Here is an 18,581-nt window from a genome sequence, read left to right as displayed (position 1 = left end):
TGTGTACAGACATTTTAATAAACAAATCATGATTCAACAAAAACTTTCATACTAAAATTTAGGGTCCCTAAAGTTTAAGGTCACTTGACACAAATGTTAACTTTGATCTTAAAAATCATTTAATCTGAAGGTTTGAAAAAAATAAAGAACGAGTGAGTGACCACAAACTTTTGACCGGTAGTGTATATAAAATATATAACACAGATATATATTATAGGGTTCTTTTTATTGTTCATGATTATTGCGTACATTTAAAATAAATTTTAGTATGAACGTTTTTGTTGAATCATGATTTGTTCGTCAAAATGTCTGTACACTAGAGTCTGTTAGGTTGAACACATGATCTTATTTCCTCAAGTGTTTGTGTTCAGAATGAACAAGATGTTGTCTGACTCTTGAGTGTTTGTCTTTTGTGGACACCTGGTGAGGATAAATGTCTTGTGTGTGTTGTCTATAGACGCCCCAGTTATGTAACTTTATTCAGCTAAGTGTGTAGGGGAAATATAACAACACAACATCATTCATTTTAATTGTAGGAAAATACATTTTAATGTAATTTTAATATCATATGTTTTTATCTTCATAGGTTGTGATGTGGTGAAATCACTGCAGTACTTTGATGATGTATCGATGTCTCATAATTATTCATGAGACTGCTGATGTATCTGCTGATGTATCTGCTTACTACTGATCAGATTTCTCATTTACTTTATATTTCCTTTACATTGTAGTGTGTGTTTCTTTTTCATACAGTTTATGTTTAACTTAACCTTAGTGCATGTGTGACTATCAGAGATGATCTTACTTCAGTATCTTCAGTTTACAGTCAGGATTCTTCAGTACATCAGAGATCAGCTTCACTCCTGAATCTGTGAGTTTATTATCAGACAGATCCAGTTCTCTCAGGTGTGATGGGTTTGATCTCAGAGCTGAAGTCAGAGCAACACAACCTTCATCTGTGATATTACACTTACTCAACCTGTAGAGAACAGAGAGACAGTTTGTTCACACACAGATCAAATCTACAGTGGTTGAATTTTTTTCCCTTCCTTTCAGGGGCGTCATGCACCAATTTTTAAGGGGGCACAGTGTGCACAGCTCAAAGATATTTGTGCATAAACAGATATTAAAAGAAATATTATAGAACGTTGAGCCATAATGGACAACCTTCATCTGTGTTATTACAATCACACAACCTGTAGAGAAATGAAGAAAACCAAGATGTGAGTTTGGAAACAACATGAGATTTAGTAAATGATGACAAATGTTTGATTTTAGGTGAAGATATTCTTTAAAACATGTTGTAAGAGACGGCAACTAGGGCTGCACGATTCATGCTACAATGTGAATCACAATTTTTCTGCATTGAGATCACAATTCTCTTTTTTTTCGACAAAAACATTTATTGCTCTAAAAAAATGTGCTACACAGGACTTTCAGTTATAATAACATGTCTTAAAAGTGTCTTATTCTTATTTTAGACCCCTTAAGATGAGTAATTTAACATTTGTTAAAGCTGTTAAACATAAACAATGTTGACATTAATAAATAAAAATAATTAGAATAAATAGCACCTGTGCTTTTTGTACACTCAAACTGGAAAAACACTAAACAATCAACATTTTGAGGCATCAGGGAGAAACGCAGACATTTTACAATGTTCCCCCTTGTATTAAAAACCCTTTCTAATGGTGAACTTGTGGCAGTGATACAGAGGTTGTTTCTCAATCTGAAGGCTGCAGCCTCCGGAGGTTGCATTTCTAAGATGCACACTTCATCAAGACTGTCTAATTTCAGAACATTAACAATTAACGTTATAAAGTTGACTATTATTCTTAGTTAATCGTGAATTGTTGTAGTATGTTTATGACTTGCGAATGTAATACTCAGTTAACTTAAATAAACGAGGCTTGATGACGTACGTAGCCTGCATATGCGATCTCCGGAGGCTGCAGCCTATGGATTGAAAAACAGCCAGAGGTAACTTATTTCCTTGCTGTTTTTCCTCTCTTTTGTGTGAAAATTTCCGCTCCAAATCCACCAAGTAAACCGACTGTGTTTCGGTTTGCCGCCTTGTTAAACGTCACACGAGTCAGCTAAGTAGTTCTTAACCTTTTCCTTAACCTCTCTCTTAACTCTATGGCACGATTCCCAAAACGTTCGTACGATAAGTATATCTTCTGTAAGTCACACTTTCGTAAGGTTGGTCTGGACCATTCTCTCTCTTAGCGTTGTTTGAGCGCAAAACGCTATTGCCGCCACTGTGCAGCAGTCTTTAGAAATCAGCGCAGCACAGTCCAACTATGGTATGCTGACAATGATTTTATGTTATGGACATTTTAAGACTTATAATAAAATATGTTTGCAATTGATACAGGGCTATTTATGCAGTTCACTGATTCTTGAAACTTTGGCAAAAACATGTCCCACTAAGAAAAGTGCTAATTCTGTTGGAAATTAATAACATTTTCATGAAGAAAAAGAATCAATGTTATAATCAGGGGGTCCCTTGCACATATGTAAGGTTCTTTTATAGGTTTATTTTTATTTTTTATTAATTTAATGATTATATGCTGGCCCATTGCCTACAAAATCAGCTGTCCTTGGTTACGAGATAATCATTTCAACTTGATTAAAAAAGCCAAAAGTAATAAATGAATTGAATAATATATTTACCACATGAAAGAGTACATTGTAATATGTATTAAAAACTACAAACAGTGAGTTTTGAACAATATTTACTATTATTTTGTGATTGCTCAAAATGTGTCCCCCATATTTGTCACCACCGTCAGATATTTATAAAAAGCAATAAAATCAGACTACAGGGTCAACTGCATTCCCGAGGACCCCATTTTCAAACCTTCAGCTGCATGCTTCAAGAACACTCAAGCTCCTGTATGTTTGCTATTTTCTCTTAAACTTGTTCATATTTTTGGACTCTGCTACTGTGAGAACCATAACATGTCAACACCGTCATCTTTGTAAAAAAATATTAGATTAAATTATGAAATAAATGTATAATTTTTAAGAAGAGGTCTGAAGTAGCTAGCAACAGAGGGGAAACAAGATGGCTAATGTGAACAACTCATCTATTTTTTTAATCTATATTAGGTTTTTGTCACCACCGTCAGATGTCACCACCATCAGGTTTTCTGTCTTTTCTGTCAGGTTTTATGTATTTTCGGAAGTTATGATTTGATATTTGTTCATCACAGTGCTCAGGATTGTTATTTTTTGGACCAAATATTTACATAAAGTTTAAGCAAGAAGCCATTGACTTGAGTGGTATACATTTTGGAATAATAAGGCCAATGTCACCACCATCAGACAGAGTTTTATTTGTTTTAAATGAATATGCTTACAATATGTTTCTTCAGTGCTGTTGAGTTATAACATTAATAGTCTCTATTAATACAAAAATATGTTTATTAAATAAAAAATTGTTACTTTTTCTATTTAGGGCTAAAGTAAATGTTGTATGAGTAATAACTGGAAAAACGCCTATTTTATGAATAAATTACGAACAGGAGAGGTTGCACCGGTAAATTGCTGAACAGCCAAGACCTTGATCTATAATGATATACCTTCAGATTTTGTAATTTAACTAACTTTTTTTTCAAAATTTAAACCCGTTTTATCCAAATTCCCAAGAATCACTGAGTTGACTTTATGTATCAGAACTAATGAATCAAAGACGGCACCGGTGTTGTGTCGAAGTTTGTTCCCCATCGAAGTCTGTTCCCTTTATGTTTAATAAACAATGTTTATAGCATTTACATTTATAATTTATTTAGAAAGATTAAAGATTTGAATTGGTTATACTAAAAAGCAATAATATCATGTATTCTATTATACAATTTATTAAATATTTCATATTTGACAGTTTTATGTCTTTTAAACTGTCTTTTTCCTTTTTTTCTCTCTACTGTTTCCATACATATATATTATACATATAATATGATTCATACTGTAAAAATAATTGACTTACAAATCAAGAACAATCAAGATAACATTACATAAATGCACACACACACATCTCAGTAGCCATTAAAACTTTCAATGTATATATAGAATAAACGTATAATGTGATAAAAACGCTATAAAAACACTAAAGGGAAATATAGGGGAAACAGACTTCCACACAACACCTCTATTACTGACAATTTGATAATTTAATTAAAAGTCTATATTTTACGGATAACTTAAACTATGTTAAAATAAATGTTACTGGAATAATTTGAGTAATGTTCCATTTGTATAGAACGTGTTGTCTTTCTTAACGCCGTAATGCACCTTCGCGTGAAGTGGAAAATCAATCCCTGAGAGATCGATCGCAAGTAATTCAGCACCTTCACTTGGGACAGCGCTATTGTTATGTCGAACTTGGAGGCAGCGTTTTAAGAAGCTTCCTAAGGGACACTTCGGGGAACACACTTAGGAACACAAACAACTTTTGTAAGATATATCTTTTTGAGTCTTCTTAGCATGCTAAGAGTGAACGTTATCGGGGAACCGGGCCCTGGTCTGATTGGTGAATGAATAGGGTTTGGTTTTAAAATGTGTTAGCATGTTTGACTGTTATAGTATCTTGGATGGTAATGTAAATACATGAACACGTGAATGCAGCATCTGAATACAGAGAAATACTGTATATGCAAGTAAACTGTAGTAATTTTGCATTTATGTATGAATTGAGATCGTGATTCTTTTTTGATTAATGTGCAGCCTTAACAATTTTTTTCATGCCCGATACTAGGCTTGCTGGACTGGGGGGCAGTCAGAATTTTTGGGTGGGCAGCTATTTCTCTACTAAAATGATTCATACACTAAAATGATGGATGTTTTAAACCAATATTATTTTGCATATGTCTTATAATAAAGGGAAATTTATATGTCCTTTTGCACGTTTAAATCTTAAAAGTAGATGTACTGCAAATGCGATTAGATTTATAAGGATTTATAATGTTATTATGATTGATTACACTTGTAAATGTAGTTTTACACATCAAGTTGGCAATCCCTATTCATTACGGCTCCCGCCCACTATTGTCTTAGCCTACTCAACCTTTCAAGGTCTCTTCAGCAGTATTTAACTCACAGGAAAAGTACTACTGTTCTCTATGACGGTAAAAAAATGCATCTTTAAAATATATATTAACAGACAGATTCAGATGTGTCAGGTGTAATGGGTTTGATCTCAGAGCTGAAGTCAGAGCAACACAACCTTCATCTGTGATCTTTTTTTTTTTTTGATTTATAATGTTATAATGATTGATTACACTTAACCCCTTAGGTGGCGCAAATACCCTAAAAGGGGGGGGGGTGAAATTGTGATGCATGTATAACTCTGGCATTATTTGGTATAGAAGCCTAATCTTGGTCTTGTTTTAAAGAATACACTTTGGGGGTTTTCAGAAGTGTCAGTTTTATTAAAAGGTAGAGTCCACGATGTTTGAAAGCCAATGTTGATATTTGAAATCACCGAAACAAACACGCCCCTACCCCAATAGAATCTGGACCTTCTTTTGATAGACCCGCTCCAGACATACGCAACCCGGCAAGGATGTCGGTTAGTAGACACGCTCCTTACTGCTGATTGGCTATAAGTGTGTTTTGGTAGTCGGCCCGTCTCCTTTTCCAAAGCGTTTTTCAAACATCGTGGACTCCGCCTTTAATAAATAAATATAATTCCATAACATTAGTTTTATAAATAAAATTATAAAAATTTTAATGTTTCACAAAAGTAATAATGCAAACATGAAGCCATAAGTCTCAAGTAGTTCTGATCCAAATTTCAAGTTAAAATCACAAAAAATTAGGTGTGTCACACTTTTAGTGGTTTTACCAACAACGGCCACTAGGTGTTAACGGTGTGCAGCATACACTTGTCACAAATTTTTCAATTCCTGTCACTGCATTAATATTACTGCAAAAAGGTTTTGAAATATGAAAACTAAAGTCTTAGAGCTTTCCAACAATATATAGTTTGTCAACATTTTTGAAGATTTATAATAGGATATAGTTTTATGAATATATAATAATTAATATGCATTCCTATGGGGGGGGGGTCATGTAACAAAAAAAACTGTCACAACATTATTTCTATCAACAAATGACCTTGAAATATGAAAACTACATTCTGAGAGCTTTCCAGTGACATATAGTTTGTCATGATTTTTTAGGTTTAGAGTATGGTTTTAGTCTTATAAATATGTAAAAACAAATTAGGCCTACCTGTGGCCCCGTGACATTTTAGAAACTGACTCTCATTACGTCATAATTCTCCCAAAATGGCAATGAAATATGAAAACTACACACTTAGAGCTTTCCAACAATATATAGTTTGTCAAAATTGTTTAGGTTTAGAACGGGGTATTAGTGCTATACATATGTAAAAACAAATTGAGTCCACCTGTGGCAGTGTGACTGTGACATTTTAGAAACTGACTCTCACTACATCATAATTTTTCCAAAATGGTGATGCAATAAGAAAACTACACTCTTAGAGCTTTCCAGTGATATATAGTTTGTCATGATTGTTTAGTTGTAGGACAGGGTATTAGTGTTACAAATATATAACAACAACCTGGGCCCACCTGTATACCCGTGGCATTTTAGAAAATGGCTCTCACTATGTCATTCCTTTACGATTTTGTGATCATAAATGAAATCTAAACTCTTAGAGCTTTCAAATGATGTATAATTTGTCATGATTGGATAAGAATTCACATGCAAAACACTGAAGTAAACGTTGGCCAGCGGGACAGTGACATTTAGCAGGATATAAATGTTTTGAGGAGCACTCTCTTTATAATTGAATCAATTACTCTCCCTACATAATTTATTTTATAAAACACTGTATGTATTCTAGAGGCTTAGACCTTTCCAACAATATATAGTTTGTTGTGATATACATAACATTTATATGGAAAATTTTGAAGTGAACTTAGGTGTCCCGCTCACGGGACAGCGCCACTTAAGGAGTTTTGATTAATGTAGTTTTACACATCAAGTTGGCAATCACTAGTTATTACGGCTCCCGCCCACTATTGTCTGATTAGCTTATTCAACCTTTAGAGGTGTAACGAACTCTATCTGTGTACCCCTGTCTTGTACCCTTATTTTGAAGTCATGTCTGTGTCATCCATGTCTGTAGTTCTTTGTAGTTCTTTTGTTCATTGGTCCATGTGATGATTGTTCCCCAAGTGTGTCTTGTTTTCCCTGATTACCCTGTGTATCTAAACCAAGTGTTTCCAGTGTCTGATGTCGATCGTTACTTTATGTTCCTAGTTCCTTGTTAGATTACCTGCTATGTTTTTGCTTGTTTGTTGTCATTATTAATAAAACCTAACTGCATTTGGATCCGCATCCTGTCTTACCTGGATTTACCGTAACAAGAGGTCTCTTCAGCAGTATTTAACTTACAGGAAAAGTACTACTGTTCTCTTTGACGGTAACTAAAAAATGCATCTTTAAAATTTATATCAGAAACAATGCAATTTAGAATTACATAAACGTAAAACAATAGCCTGAGTGCCAGCCGATCTTAGCCCCGCCCACAACATTTTGAGAATGGGAAGATCGGTCTGGGGTTTCTGCGTTGAGGAGTTATTATGCTAGACCCAAAGCTGGTCGAACCAATCAAATTGTCAGGGCGGGCTTTATACGATGATGGACAGATGATCAACAGTAACGTAATGAACCACGTCACCAAAGAGCCCGTGTGTTTAATCTGTTTAACGAAATGGCTGCCGCTGGAGAATTCAGCTGTGTGGATTCTGACATTGAGTCTGTTCTAAAAGATATCGACAGAGCATTGATTTTAAAAGAGGAACAGAGAAACGCGAGCAAGGCATTTGTTGTTGTTTTTTCCGTCCTCCCTATGGGATTCGGCAAAAGTTGGCCGCAACTGACGAGATGGATATAATTAGCGGTCGTTGACAGCTTTTTTTCGGAAGCCCGTAATCGTGGTTGCTGAATAAGTGGAGGGACATGCTAGGCTCCAATATTTTCAAGCCAACGTAATGGGTATCGTCGTGGATGAAGTTCACCTATCGTACAAATGGTAAGAGATAGTCTTACTGTATGACTTAGTAAATACTTAATGTTGTGATATGAACGAAATGTTGTAAACATAGTAGGTGTTGATGTACGTTCGCTAACTCATACTTAGTATAATCACAATGTTAGTGTCATTGTAGCGAAAAGGTCAGGCTGCAAAAGACGTAATTTCAACATACGTAACACACTCCGTTGCTCTGATTGGTCGTAGGTCTATCCAATTGAGTGCAGAGGCATTTTCGGTTGAGACACGCCTCATAATTATAGCTCAATGGAGCGGTATCAGACTCAAATTCTGACTAGAATTGAGTATGACAACGTCAGGCTAGTAAAACAACACATATTAAATGAAACTTTTTTAGAGTAAAACATGCCCAAAATAGCCCCTTATCCTTTCTTAGACTCACCTCATTATTTATTCATTCAAATACAAAAGCCTCATTATTTATTCATAATAATTCATAGAGAACAGTAAAACAGAAAACCTACATTACTGATGGGAGAAGCGATTTCAATGAAGAGTATAAATGATCAATTCTTATACTAATCTGGTACATGTACTCTCCCTCCTCCTTCAACATGTCCTCTTACTCCTCTTTCACCACGTTATCCTCCTCTTCCTACTCCTTCACCATGTCCTCTTCCTCCTCCTTCACCACATCCTCCTTCTCTCCCTCCTCCTCTCCCTCCTCCTTCACCTCAACCTATTCCTTCATTTCTCTGTGGATCCATTGTTCCAAAGCTCAGTGAACTGATTTGAGCCCTTTTATCTATCTATTCAGGGATCTGATTGATGTGTGTTCAATTTTGACTCTTAGTGTTTCCACCTTGGTAATTGTTTGCTAATTGAGCCTAAGCTGTGCTGACTTGAGTGAACAGTTTTGAATGCTAGTGCTTTCCATATGACCAGATGGTGTAAGCACTGAGAAATGTACGGATTTGTGTGTAGAGTTTTGAAGAAAAAGTTCACCAAATCTGACTCATGTGTTAAAGCAGGGGAGTAGTGTTTATCGTTACACAAAATGGTTGTGCTTCTTGAAAAATTGTGTTATGGTTTTGAAATTTTAGTTCAAAAGCCTGGTTAGAGTGTTTTAGCAATTGAGAAAAACTGTAATAGTTTGTTAATTTACAGCTTTACTTTTAACACAGTCCTGCTGCTATTGCTGCATGCAGTAATGCCGGAACCGTCAGCCGGATGACATCAGTACCGTAAGAGCATTTCGATAGCAGTCTCCTCTGTATGTTTGCTTGAATCGCTTTCACTGGATTTTGATGTCATCTGCCTCCAGTTTTTATGGCGCCACATGACGTTTAACAAACCTGTATCAGTCACTAGTTAGATCAGCAAATCAGTCAAAAAAACAGGACGCGAGAGATCATGTACGGAACAAATCAATTACCCCCAAAATACGGGACCCCTAGGCATACAGTACAATACACGTACCTGGCTGTTTGATTTTTTTTTACCTACGAACTAAAAGGCTTGCCAATCTTCCCCATTTCGCTAAACCATGTGAATCTCCTTTTGTCTTTACATCTTTATTGATGACACACAATGTCGCAAGCGCTATTGGCCAACAGAGGAGAGGTTTGAAAAGGGCATTGACGCACACACGCGAGAGAGTTCAGGTCCGTTCGGCAAAAACACATTCATTTTGAAATTACTCGAGACCCGATGCCCCTATATTATTCCCAACCCGTGAATAACCACATGTGAAACTTTTAGACCCAATCGGGTCTTGGGTCAGACCTCTGTTTTTTAGATCTAAGTGAACCTATACTGTTAGCAAAACAGAAGGCAGGGGGGCGCGGTCTACACTCATATGAGGGACTCCAAATATGGCTCAGGGTGTTTTTTTACAAATAGGTAGTTGCCTACGTAGGTACCAACACGATTTTGAAACAGCTTGCTAAATGTCACATTTCAGACTCTGAAAGCATATAAGACACTGTCTGCATGTTTTATATTCAGCTTTACGAAGTTGGCAGACATGGCAAGAACATAACTAAAGGCATAAAAAGCTAAAAAGAGCAATTTACATCCTATGACCCCTTTAAAGTTTTACCTCAGCTTAACAAGCTACAGTCAGAAAATCCGGAGTGGATCTGGAGCGAATTTATACAGTGGAGAGAAGAATGTGCTTTCGCTCCACTCCAGACTTTGATTACATCCCACTTAGCTTAGTGACAACACACTTCAAGATACGTTTGCGTAGGATATGTACAATAGTAAAGTCAGTGGTTTGCCCCCCAAAATATATTCTCATCGGATCTGCATGAATCACCTAAAGTGACCCATTTTGGCTTCAAAACAGGGAATTTTGCCAAAAGGTGAGGAGTTTGCATGCCTAAATGTGTCAAAATGATTTTCTTCATCTCATGACTTTGTTTCAATGCTTGTCTTATGTGTGAATAAATAAAAACACACAGATAAAACATCAAACACTAAACTTTGTATGACATCTGCAGTTCTAAATATTTGTGAGGTTTTTCTTAATAAAGTTTCAAGAGTAAAGTGACTGTTCACACTTACTGAATTGATCTGGATTCACAAGTCACAGGTGACAGCTTCTTTAAAACCTTTAGTGTTTCAGATTTGTTTTCTCCTCTAACAAAATGATTCATATTAAACTCATCCATCTTCTGTTCTGATGTCAACAACACAAAAACTACAGCTGACCACTGGGATGAAGAGAGTTTGGCTCCACTTAATGTTCCAGATTTCAGATGATGTTGGATTTCCTCCACTCGGGAATGATCACCCAGTTCATTCAGACAATGAAAGAGATTGATGAATTTCTCTGGAGATTGAGTGCTCCTGATCTTCTTCTTGATATACTCAACTGTTTTCTCATTGCTGTGAGAGCTTTGATCTGTCTGTTTCATCAAACCTCGTAAGAGATTCTGATTCGACTCCACTGACAAACCCAGAAAAAAACGAAGAAAAATATCCAAATGTCCGTTTTTACTCTTTAGAGCCTCATCCACAGCTCTCTGATACAGATCAGACACTGAAATCTTCTCTCTTTGAGTTTGTTTCTTCATTTTATCAAACACATTTGTGTTGTTGTTTGTGAATGAGATGTGAGCATAAAGAGCTGCTAGATGTTCCTGAATGCTCAAATGAACAAAGCTGTAAACTTTCCCCTGATACAAACCAAACTCCTCTCTGAAGATCTGAGTACACAATCCTGAATAAACTGATGCTTCTGCTACATCAATGCCACACTCTCTCAGGTCTTCATCATAGAAGATCACATTGCCTTTCACAAGATGCTCAAAAGCCAGTTTACCCAGTTTGAAGATCATCTCTTCATCTTTATCAGTCTTTCTATAGTCCTTCTGATGTTTGATGTTTGTCTGAATGATCAGGAAGTGTGTGTACATTTCAGTGAGAGTCTTGGGAATCTTTTTTCTCTTTGCTTTACTCTTCAATTTTCTCTCTAGAACAGTGACTGAAATCCAGCAGAAGACTGGGATGTGACACATGATGTAGAGACTCCTGGATGACTTCAGGTGTGAGATGATTTGATCAGACAGACTCTCATCACTGATTCTCTTCCTGAAGTATTCCTCCTTCTGTGGATCACTGAAGCCTCGTACCTCTGTGACTCGATCAACACACTCAGAGGGGATGAGATCAGCTGCTGCTGGTCTGGAGGTGATCCAGATGAGAGCAGAGGGACACAGATTCCCCTTGATGAGGTTTGTCAGCATCACGTCCACTGAGCTTGATTCATTTACATCACACAACCTCACACTGCTGTGAAAATCCAGAGACAGACGACACTCATCCAAACCATCAAAGATGAACAACACTTTATATTTATCACTGAAGATTTCCATTTCTTTTGTCTCTGGGAAGAAAAGATGAAGAAGATCTAAAAGACTGAGTGTTTTGTCCTTCATCAAATTGATCTCTCTGAAAGGAAGTGGAAATATGAGGTGGACGTCCTGATTCTCTTTCTCTTCAGCCCAGTCCAGAATGAACTTCTGTACAGAGACTGTTTTTCCAATGCCAGCGACTCCCTTTGTCATCACACTTCTGATGTGTTTGTGTTGTTCAGGTAAAGGTTTAAAGATGTCATTACATTTGATTGGTGTCTCCTCTGTTGTTGTTCTTCTGGATTGTGTCTCAATCTGTCTCACCTCATGTTCATTACTGATCTCTCCACTTTCACTCTCTGTGATGTAGAGCTCTGTGTAGATCTCATTTAGTGGTGTTGGGTTTCTCTCATTTGATATTCCCTCATATAAACACTCAAACTTCTTCCTCAGATTTGATCTGAATGTGTTCAGGACTTCAGCAGGATTAGACTCATGACTGTAAATTAAAAATTAATAAACCAGATTATTACACAAATACTTGTACGAGTAAAAATGTGTAGAGTAAACGTTTGTGTTTGCATCATAAGACACATGACATATTAATGGTTTGTAAAATGTTTTGTTTAATAATAATAATAATAATAAATTTTATTTATAACGCACTTTATATGTTAGGCCAAACATCTCAAAGTGCTACAAGTTAAAACAGATCAAAGAAAATTTAAAGATAAATACACATAAAGACATAAAACCTAATCGTGATGCAGTGTTACTCAAATGCCTTTTTAAAAAGATAGGTTTTTAGTCCACTTTTAAAAGAATTTAAAGTCTGTGGTATCCTCAGGTGAACAGGTAAGGCATTCCATAATCTGGGAGCAGCTGAGCAAAAAGCCCGATAGTACGGAGCTTTGTCCTCGGTAGTTTTAGGATCCCCCTCGTAGCAGAGCAGAGAGAACGAGTAGAGGATTGTGGGGTAAGGAGTTCCTTAAGATAGGAGGGTGCATCTCCATGAATACACTTGTAAGTAAGCAGAGAGACCTTATACTCAATCCTGAATGTAACCGGTAGCCAATGGAGTGTTTTAAGGATGGGGGTAATATGGTCGTACTTTCGCACCCTCATCAGAATCCTAGCAGCACTGTTTTGGATGTACTGTAGTTTCTGACAACTTTTGGCAGGGATCCCAATGAGCAATGCATTACAATAGTCCAGTCTGGAGGAAACAAAGGCATGGACAAGCCTTTCAGCATCTGCGAGAGTGAGCATGGGACGAAGCTTGGCAATATTTCTTAGATGAAAATAAGAAGTTTTACACAGGTTGTTGACATGAGCCTCGAAGGTCAAATTGGAATCCATAATAACACCCAAGTTGGAAACCGATGTTGAGAGTAGGATGTTATGGTTTGAGAAAGTAATGCTGGTAAGAAGAGATGTCCTCACCTGATGGGGGGTGCCAATAAGAATTGCTTCAGTCTTTGAGCTGTTTAACTGTAAAAAGTTTTGCTGCATCCACGCCTTTATCTCCTCCAGACAGGTATTCAACGTGGAAGATGACATAGTAGCATATGTATTTGAGTTTGTCTTCAGGTAGAGTTGCGTGTCATCAGCATAACAGTGAAATGAAATTTTATGTCGGCTGATGATACGACCAAGGGGAAGGATATAAAGAATAAACAAGATGGGTCCAAGCACCGAGCCTTGTGGAACACCGCAGGTGACTTCATATGTACGGGATTTAGCCTTTCCCAGAGCAACATGCTCCGTTCTGTCGGTGAGATAGGATGCAAACCAATCAAAAACCACGTCAGAGAGACCACATGTAGTTCGTAAACGGTGCAGTAGTATGGTATGGTCAACAGTATCAAAGGCTGCTGTCAGATCCAGAAGGATTAGAAGAGATGGAGAGCCAGCATCGGCTGTCATTAACAGGTCATTTGTGACCCTAACCAATGCTGTTTCCGTGCTGTGGCAGGAGCGGAAACCAGATTGGAATTTCTCAAATAAATTATGATCCTTTAAATGAGCCTGTAGTTGTGACGCTGCAGCTTTTTCCAGTACTTTGGAAAGAAAGGGCAGGTTGGAAATAGGTCTGTAGTTCGTAAGAACCTCTGGATCTAGTGAAGGTTTCTTAAGTAGCGGTCTAATGACAGCTGTTTTTAATGCGACCGGAACATGGCCTGCCTGAAAGGAAAGGTTTATAGCCTTAGTAATCAAAGGACTAATGGCCCGGAGGTTTGATTTTATAAGCACTGTGGGAAAAGGGTCCAATTCACAAGTAGAGGATTTCATCTTCCTTATAGTTTCCTCAACCTCATGCTGTGAGACATCAGAAAAATAGCTAAAAAATTGTGTATTTCCAAAATGTATATCTGCAGTCTGTGTGCATACAACAGTGGAGCAGAGTAGAGAAGAACGAATGGTGTCCACTTTTTGCCTGAAAAATTGTATGAAATCATTGCACCTATCCTCTGTAGCTTCAGAGTGATGTTGAGGTTGTGCTTTCAGAAAATGATTTATAGTGGTGAAAAGTTGTTTGGGGTTTCCAGATCCGCTGTTTATAATGTTGGAATAAAACTCTGATCGTGCATCACTCAAGGATTTTGCATATGCCTTCCGATGTTCTCTGAAGGCCTGTCTATGAACAGTAAGTCCCGAGATCTTATGACGCCGCTCAAGGACACGACCAGCTGTCTTCATAATCCGCAGCTCACAGGTATACCAAGGAGCAGAACGTGAAAAAGTAACTGTCCTTGTTACAACAGGGGCATGGAAATCTAGAAGACTACACAGAGATTTATTATAAAAGTCAACTAATTCATTAGCTGAAGAGAAGTCGACTGAGAAAAGGCCTTGAAGATCCATGGTTAACATGTTAGTGTTGATATTTTTCAAATTCCTAAAGCATATCTGACGCTTGTCTCTGATGTGAGGAGATGGAAGTGACAGCTCCATCGAGATGGGGTTATGATCAGAAACACCCATGTCATACACCAACATATTGCTAATGAGTGTACAATTTGATATGACCAAGTCCAAAATATGCCCCCTGTTATGCGTAGGGACGTCAACATGTTGTTTGAGATTAAGACAGTCCAGCATTTGTAAAAACTCAGCAGCAAAAGGACATGAAGGGGTGTCTCCATGGATGTTAAAATCTCCAAGTATTACAACATTGGTGGAGGTAGTGCAAACTGTTGTAAGAAAGTCATGTAACTCTGTGATGAAGTCCGCGTTTTGTTTGGGGGGGCGATAAATGAGGAGTATTGTCAAAGGGGATGTAAAATTACATTTAAACCAATACATTCAAATGAGGACATTATAGGCAGAGCAAGAGGTGACAATTTCACATTTTGTCGGTAAAATATTGCTAAGCCTCCACCACGACCAGTGCTGCGGGCTTTCTCCAGATAGCTATATCCATAGGGACAGGCTTCATTTAGTGCAGAATACGCATCCGGCTAATGCCATGTTTCTGTTATGCACAAAAGATCTAAGCCATTGTCCATGATGTGGTCTTTGTTTAGGCAAAATAGCAAAGGCATCTACAATGAATTAAAATGAAATCATATTATTTACCTGAAACGACGATTCATGTTTTCATTGAAGTCTTGTAGTTGATTCTCAGATTGCTCAATCTTCCTCCTCTTACAGTCAGGCTCTGTTGTGATTCGTCTGGATGGCAAGAATGAGAATCAAGAATCACTTTACACTTTAATATTAGTGGATTTTTAATTCACATTACTTTATCAAGTCTACAGTTTTTAAACTGTTGTGAATGTAATAAATTTTTTTAATTTTAGCGTTATTTATCTAATGTAAAAATATGATCTTTTCATTTACACTATTATACTATTTTAATACAAAGACTGTAAATTTAACTGAGTGCTTGCACAGATATGTCTCTCTTCATAAATATGTCTGATATAATAAAGAAAAATTTCTTATCTCTTTACAAAACACACGATTGTAAAAAAATATCAAACTACAATCATAGTTGTCAAAGTAATTTCATACATGTTATCAGGCCTTGTCTCCTTTCTCTTTAAGTTTATGGGATGACCCATAGATGCGTCACTCTTCATAGACACAAAGCTGGACTCTGAATCTGATCTCTTCTGATGATCTGAACTATAACAAACAACAGATTACAGTTAATCCTCTGAACTGATCTACAAAACAAGTAACTTTAAATGAGTTTATCTGTAGTATAGATACAGATATTCATAAAACTCATTTGTTAAAAAGCACTTATGATAATAATAATGCTAATACAAAAACTGAGTGATTGCCTTGCACTGACGTGTCTCTTTGTGTGAACATGTACTGTATAATAATGAAGATCACATTTACTACCCCTAAACACAAGAATAATGGAAAAGAAAAATAATCTCTTTTCAAAAACAAATTACCATTAAAGCTATAATCATATGTTTCAGAGTTTTTATATACCTGCTATCAGGGCTTGTCTCCTCTCTCTTAAAATTTATTGGATGACCCATAGATGCGTTACTCTTCATAGAGACACAGCTGAATTCTGAATATCTCTTCTGATAATCTGAACTATAACACAGATTTAATACTTTAAATTACATTAATACATTTTTTTAAGATGACCATGATAAACAAATTAATATTTTGCTTTAATATGAAGACTAGTATAGTGTTTACGTAAAGTACCTGCATCCTGGAGAAAAATCTTCATGTGTTGATGTTTGTGTTTGATCCATGATGGAGCTCCAGAGGTGAATCTGATCAATCTTATCTCCAAAACTGATACTGAATGAAAATAAATAACATTCAGACACAAAATAAACTTAAAATCAAAGTAAATAAACAAGCATTATAATTCAGATCAATGAATGCGTCAACTGCGTCAACATAACTACACAACATTACCTCACATTAACACAATATTAACACAAATGATGTCTAGAGTCACAAACAGCGCAAAACAATCAACAAATAACGCTCAAATTAAGATGTTTTAGAAATTTTAAGAAACGATCAAACAAACAATAAATCAGTCCTTGAGAAACCGAACAGAAAGAACTGAAAGGCGTCTCGCGACAATTAAACTTTCAATCTGACTGGATTCACATCATCAAAATTCTCAACCTTAAATATCAACTACACACGCGACAGTACCGTAACATGCTTATCATATACCTATAAAATGGCGACTGGAAAAATAAATAAACAGTGAAGTGAATTTTACTTTCGCTTTAAACCTGTGACGTCACCGACAAGACGACGAATCATTTGAGGTGTTTCTCCCTCTGCTGGTAGTAAACAAGCATTACAGCGTTACATCATACATCTGATAATTTGATAGATTTACTAATAAACGAGGAGTAATAATCAGTAATAAATTGTTTTAGCATCAGTGTTGATTTTCACTGCATGAAACAAAAACAAATCAGCATTAACAATGATTAAACGGAAATCTAAATGTCTTTTGAACCACTAAAGGAGAAAAGTCATTATGGGTTTGGTATAATGTAATTGATTTTTTGTGAACCATATTTGCATTTGTATTTATCATAGTGTGAGGAAGTTCTCATTCATCAAAACACTTCTTCAGTTGAGCTGACAGAGACACATTTAGTGATTTATTATAGAGAGATCTTTAAGATGTGTTTACTGACAGAACAGACAATGTTTCACAATATAAAATAACTGTGTACAGCTTCACTGCTCAGATCATATAATAAACTCACAACTATCACAAAACAGAGTATTTCATACTTGAGAGAACAACACAACATATTACCAAGAACAAGTTTGACCTATTTTATCTAAGCTTTAGTCTGTAGATTGACATGTTTTACCCATCGTGCATCACAGTATAATTTACCAGCTGTGTTATAGAACGGTTGTATATATTATCAATTGTTGTTATTATGTTTGTGGTAGAGTTAATAATTCACATTTTGAGTTGATGAGATTTGTTTACAGTCAGTGTTATTGAGGTTTGTGTGTTAACTGTTGAGGTCTATGAGCAGTGCTGTAGTGCATACGCAAATATACGGAGTATACCCACTTCCTTATTTGATGGCATGGGTATACCCACTTGGGGGGCATAAATTAAGGGTATACCCACTTCTCCAGGCACCACTACACCACTGTCTATGATTGATAAGTGAATTTGTGTATTTTACTTCATGTTAACTTGCTTTACAAGGTGGCCAGAGGCAAATAGTTCACTGAATATTAAATAAACCTAATAAAACAATAACATATTGTTTGAATGAGATATTTTATTTTTTAAGTTAAATGAACTGCTGTCCGGTGTACCAGTGAGTTTACAGATGATAGAAACACACATGTAAAAATATTAGCTGTAAGTTATGTGTGAAGATCAGATGAGTAGCTGCCATTCACTTGACAGATAACAATGAGATTAAAAACAACACAAAACACTTAAGATTGGACTGTTTTTTCATACTTACTCCAGAGTTTTACCTTCAGTTTGATGGAGTATTGAGGAATAATTCTGGATGACTATCAACTGATATTTCAACATGAGTTTAGTTCAGATCAGACATGATTTATTTATGTATCACTCAAATATTAAATCATAATGTGTTAATGTGTGAGGTTTTCTCCTTCACAAAAGAGCACAAAACACTTTCAGTTGAATTATATACACTGTATTTAAGAGCCATTTATTGTAAAGTTTGTGTTTGTCC

The 18,581-nt window shown here is 36.3% G+C and overlaps 1 protein-coding gene across 7 annotated transcripts; it reads right to left on the bottom strand.

Moving 5' to 3' along the window:
• Positions 1-796: 796 nt before the first annotated feature.
• LOC141361473 (protein NLRC3-like) lies at positions 797-17,128 on the bottom strand. 7 transcript variants are annotated; one of them, XM_073862869.1, is made up of 7 exons: positions 16,789-17,125; positions 16,570-16,668; positions 16,342-16,452; positions 15,907-16,020; positions 15,469-15,564; positions 10,598-12,388; positions 797-979 (listed from the first exon to the last, which is right to left on the bottom strand). In XM_073862869.1, the coding sequence occupies exons 2-7, from the start codon at positions 16,617-16,619 to the stop codon at positions 802-804; spliced, it is 2,340 nt and encodes a 779-aa protein (XP_073718970.1). In that variant the 5' UTR covers positions 16,620-16,668; positions 16,789-17,125; the 3' UTR covers positions 797-801. The 7 variants fall into 7 exon arrangements, with proteins under 7 accessions (XP_073718970.1, XP_073718966.1, XP_073718964.1 ...); XM_073862865.1 differs by lacking the exon at positions 797-979 and adding an exon at positions 5,325-5,672 and having other exon boundaries at positions 17,059-17,128; XM_073862863.1 differs by lacking the exon at positions 797-979 and adding an exon at positions 5,325-5,672.
• Positions 17,129-18,581: the final 1,453 nt, after the last annotated feature.

Source organism: Misgurnus anguillicaudatus, chromosome 24 (genome assembly GCF_027580225.2).
Source record: "Misgurnus anguillicaudatus chromosome 24, ASM2758022v2, whole genome shotgun sequence".
NCBI classification, from domain to species: Eukaryota; Metazoa; Chordata; class Actinopteri; order Cypriniformes; family Cobitidae; genus Misgurnus; species Misgurnus anguillicaudatus.
Note: the sequence above shows the minus strand (reverse complement) of the source record. Positions and strands in the feature narration are given on the sequence as shown.

Coding starts and splice junctions, on each gene's coding strand:
- LOC141361473 (XM_073862865.1), bottom strand. CDS start 16,619: ATGGATCAAACACAAACATCAACACATGAAGATTTTTCTCCAGGATGC. Junction 12,389..15,468: donor AACATGAATCGTCGTTTCAG/GTAAATAATATG, acceptor TTTAATTTACAG/TCATGAGTCTAATCCTGCTG. Junction 5,673..10,597: donor TGTGAATCCAGATCAATTCA/GTAAGTGTGAAC, acceptor TATTTATTAAAG/GCGGAGTCCACGATGTTTGA.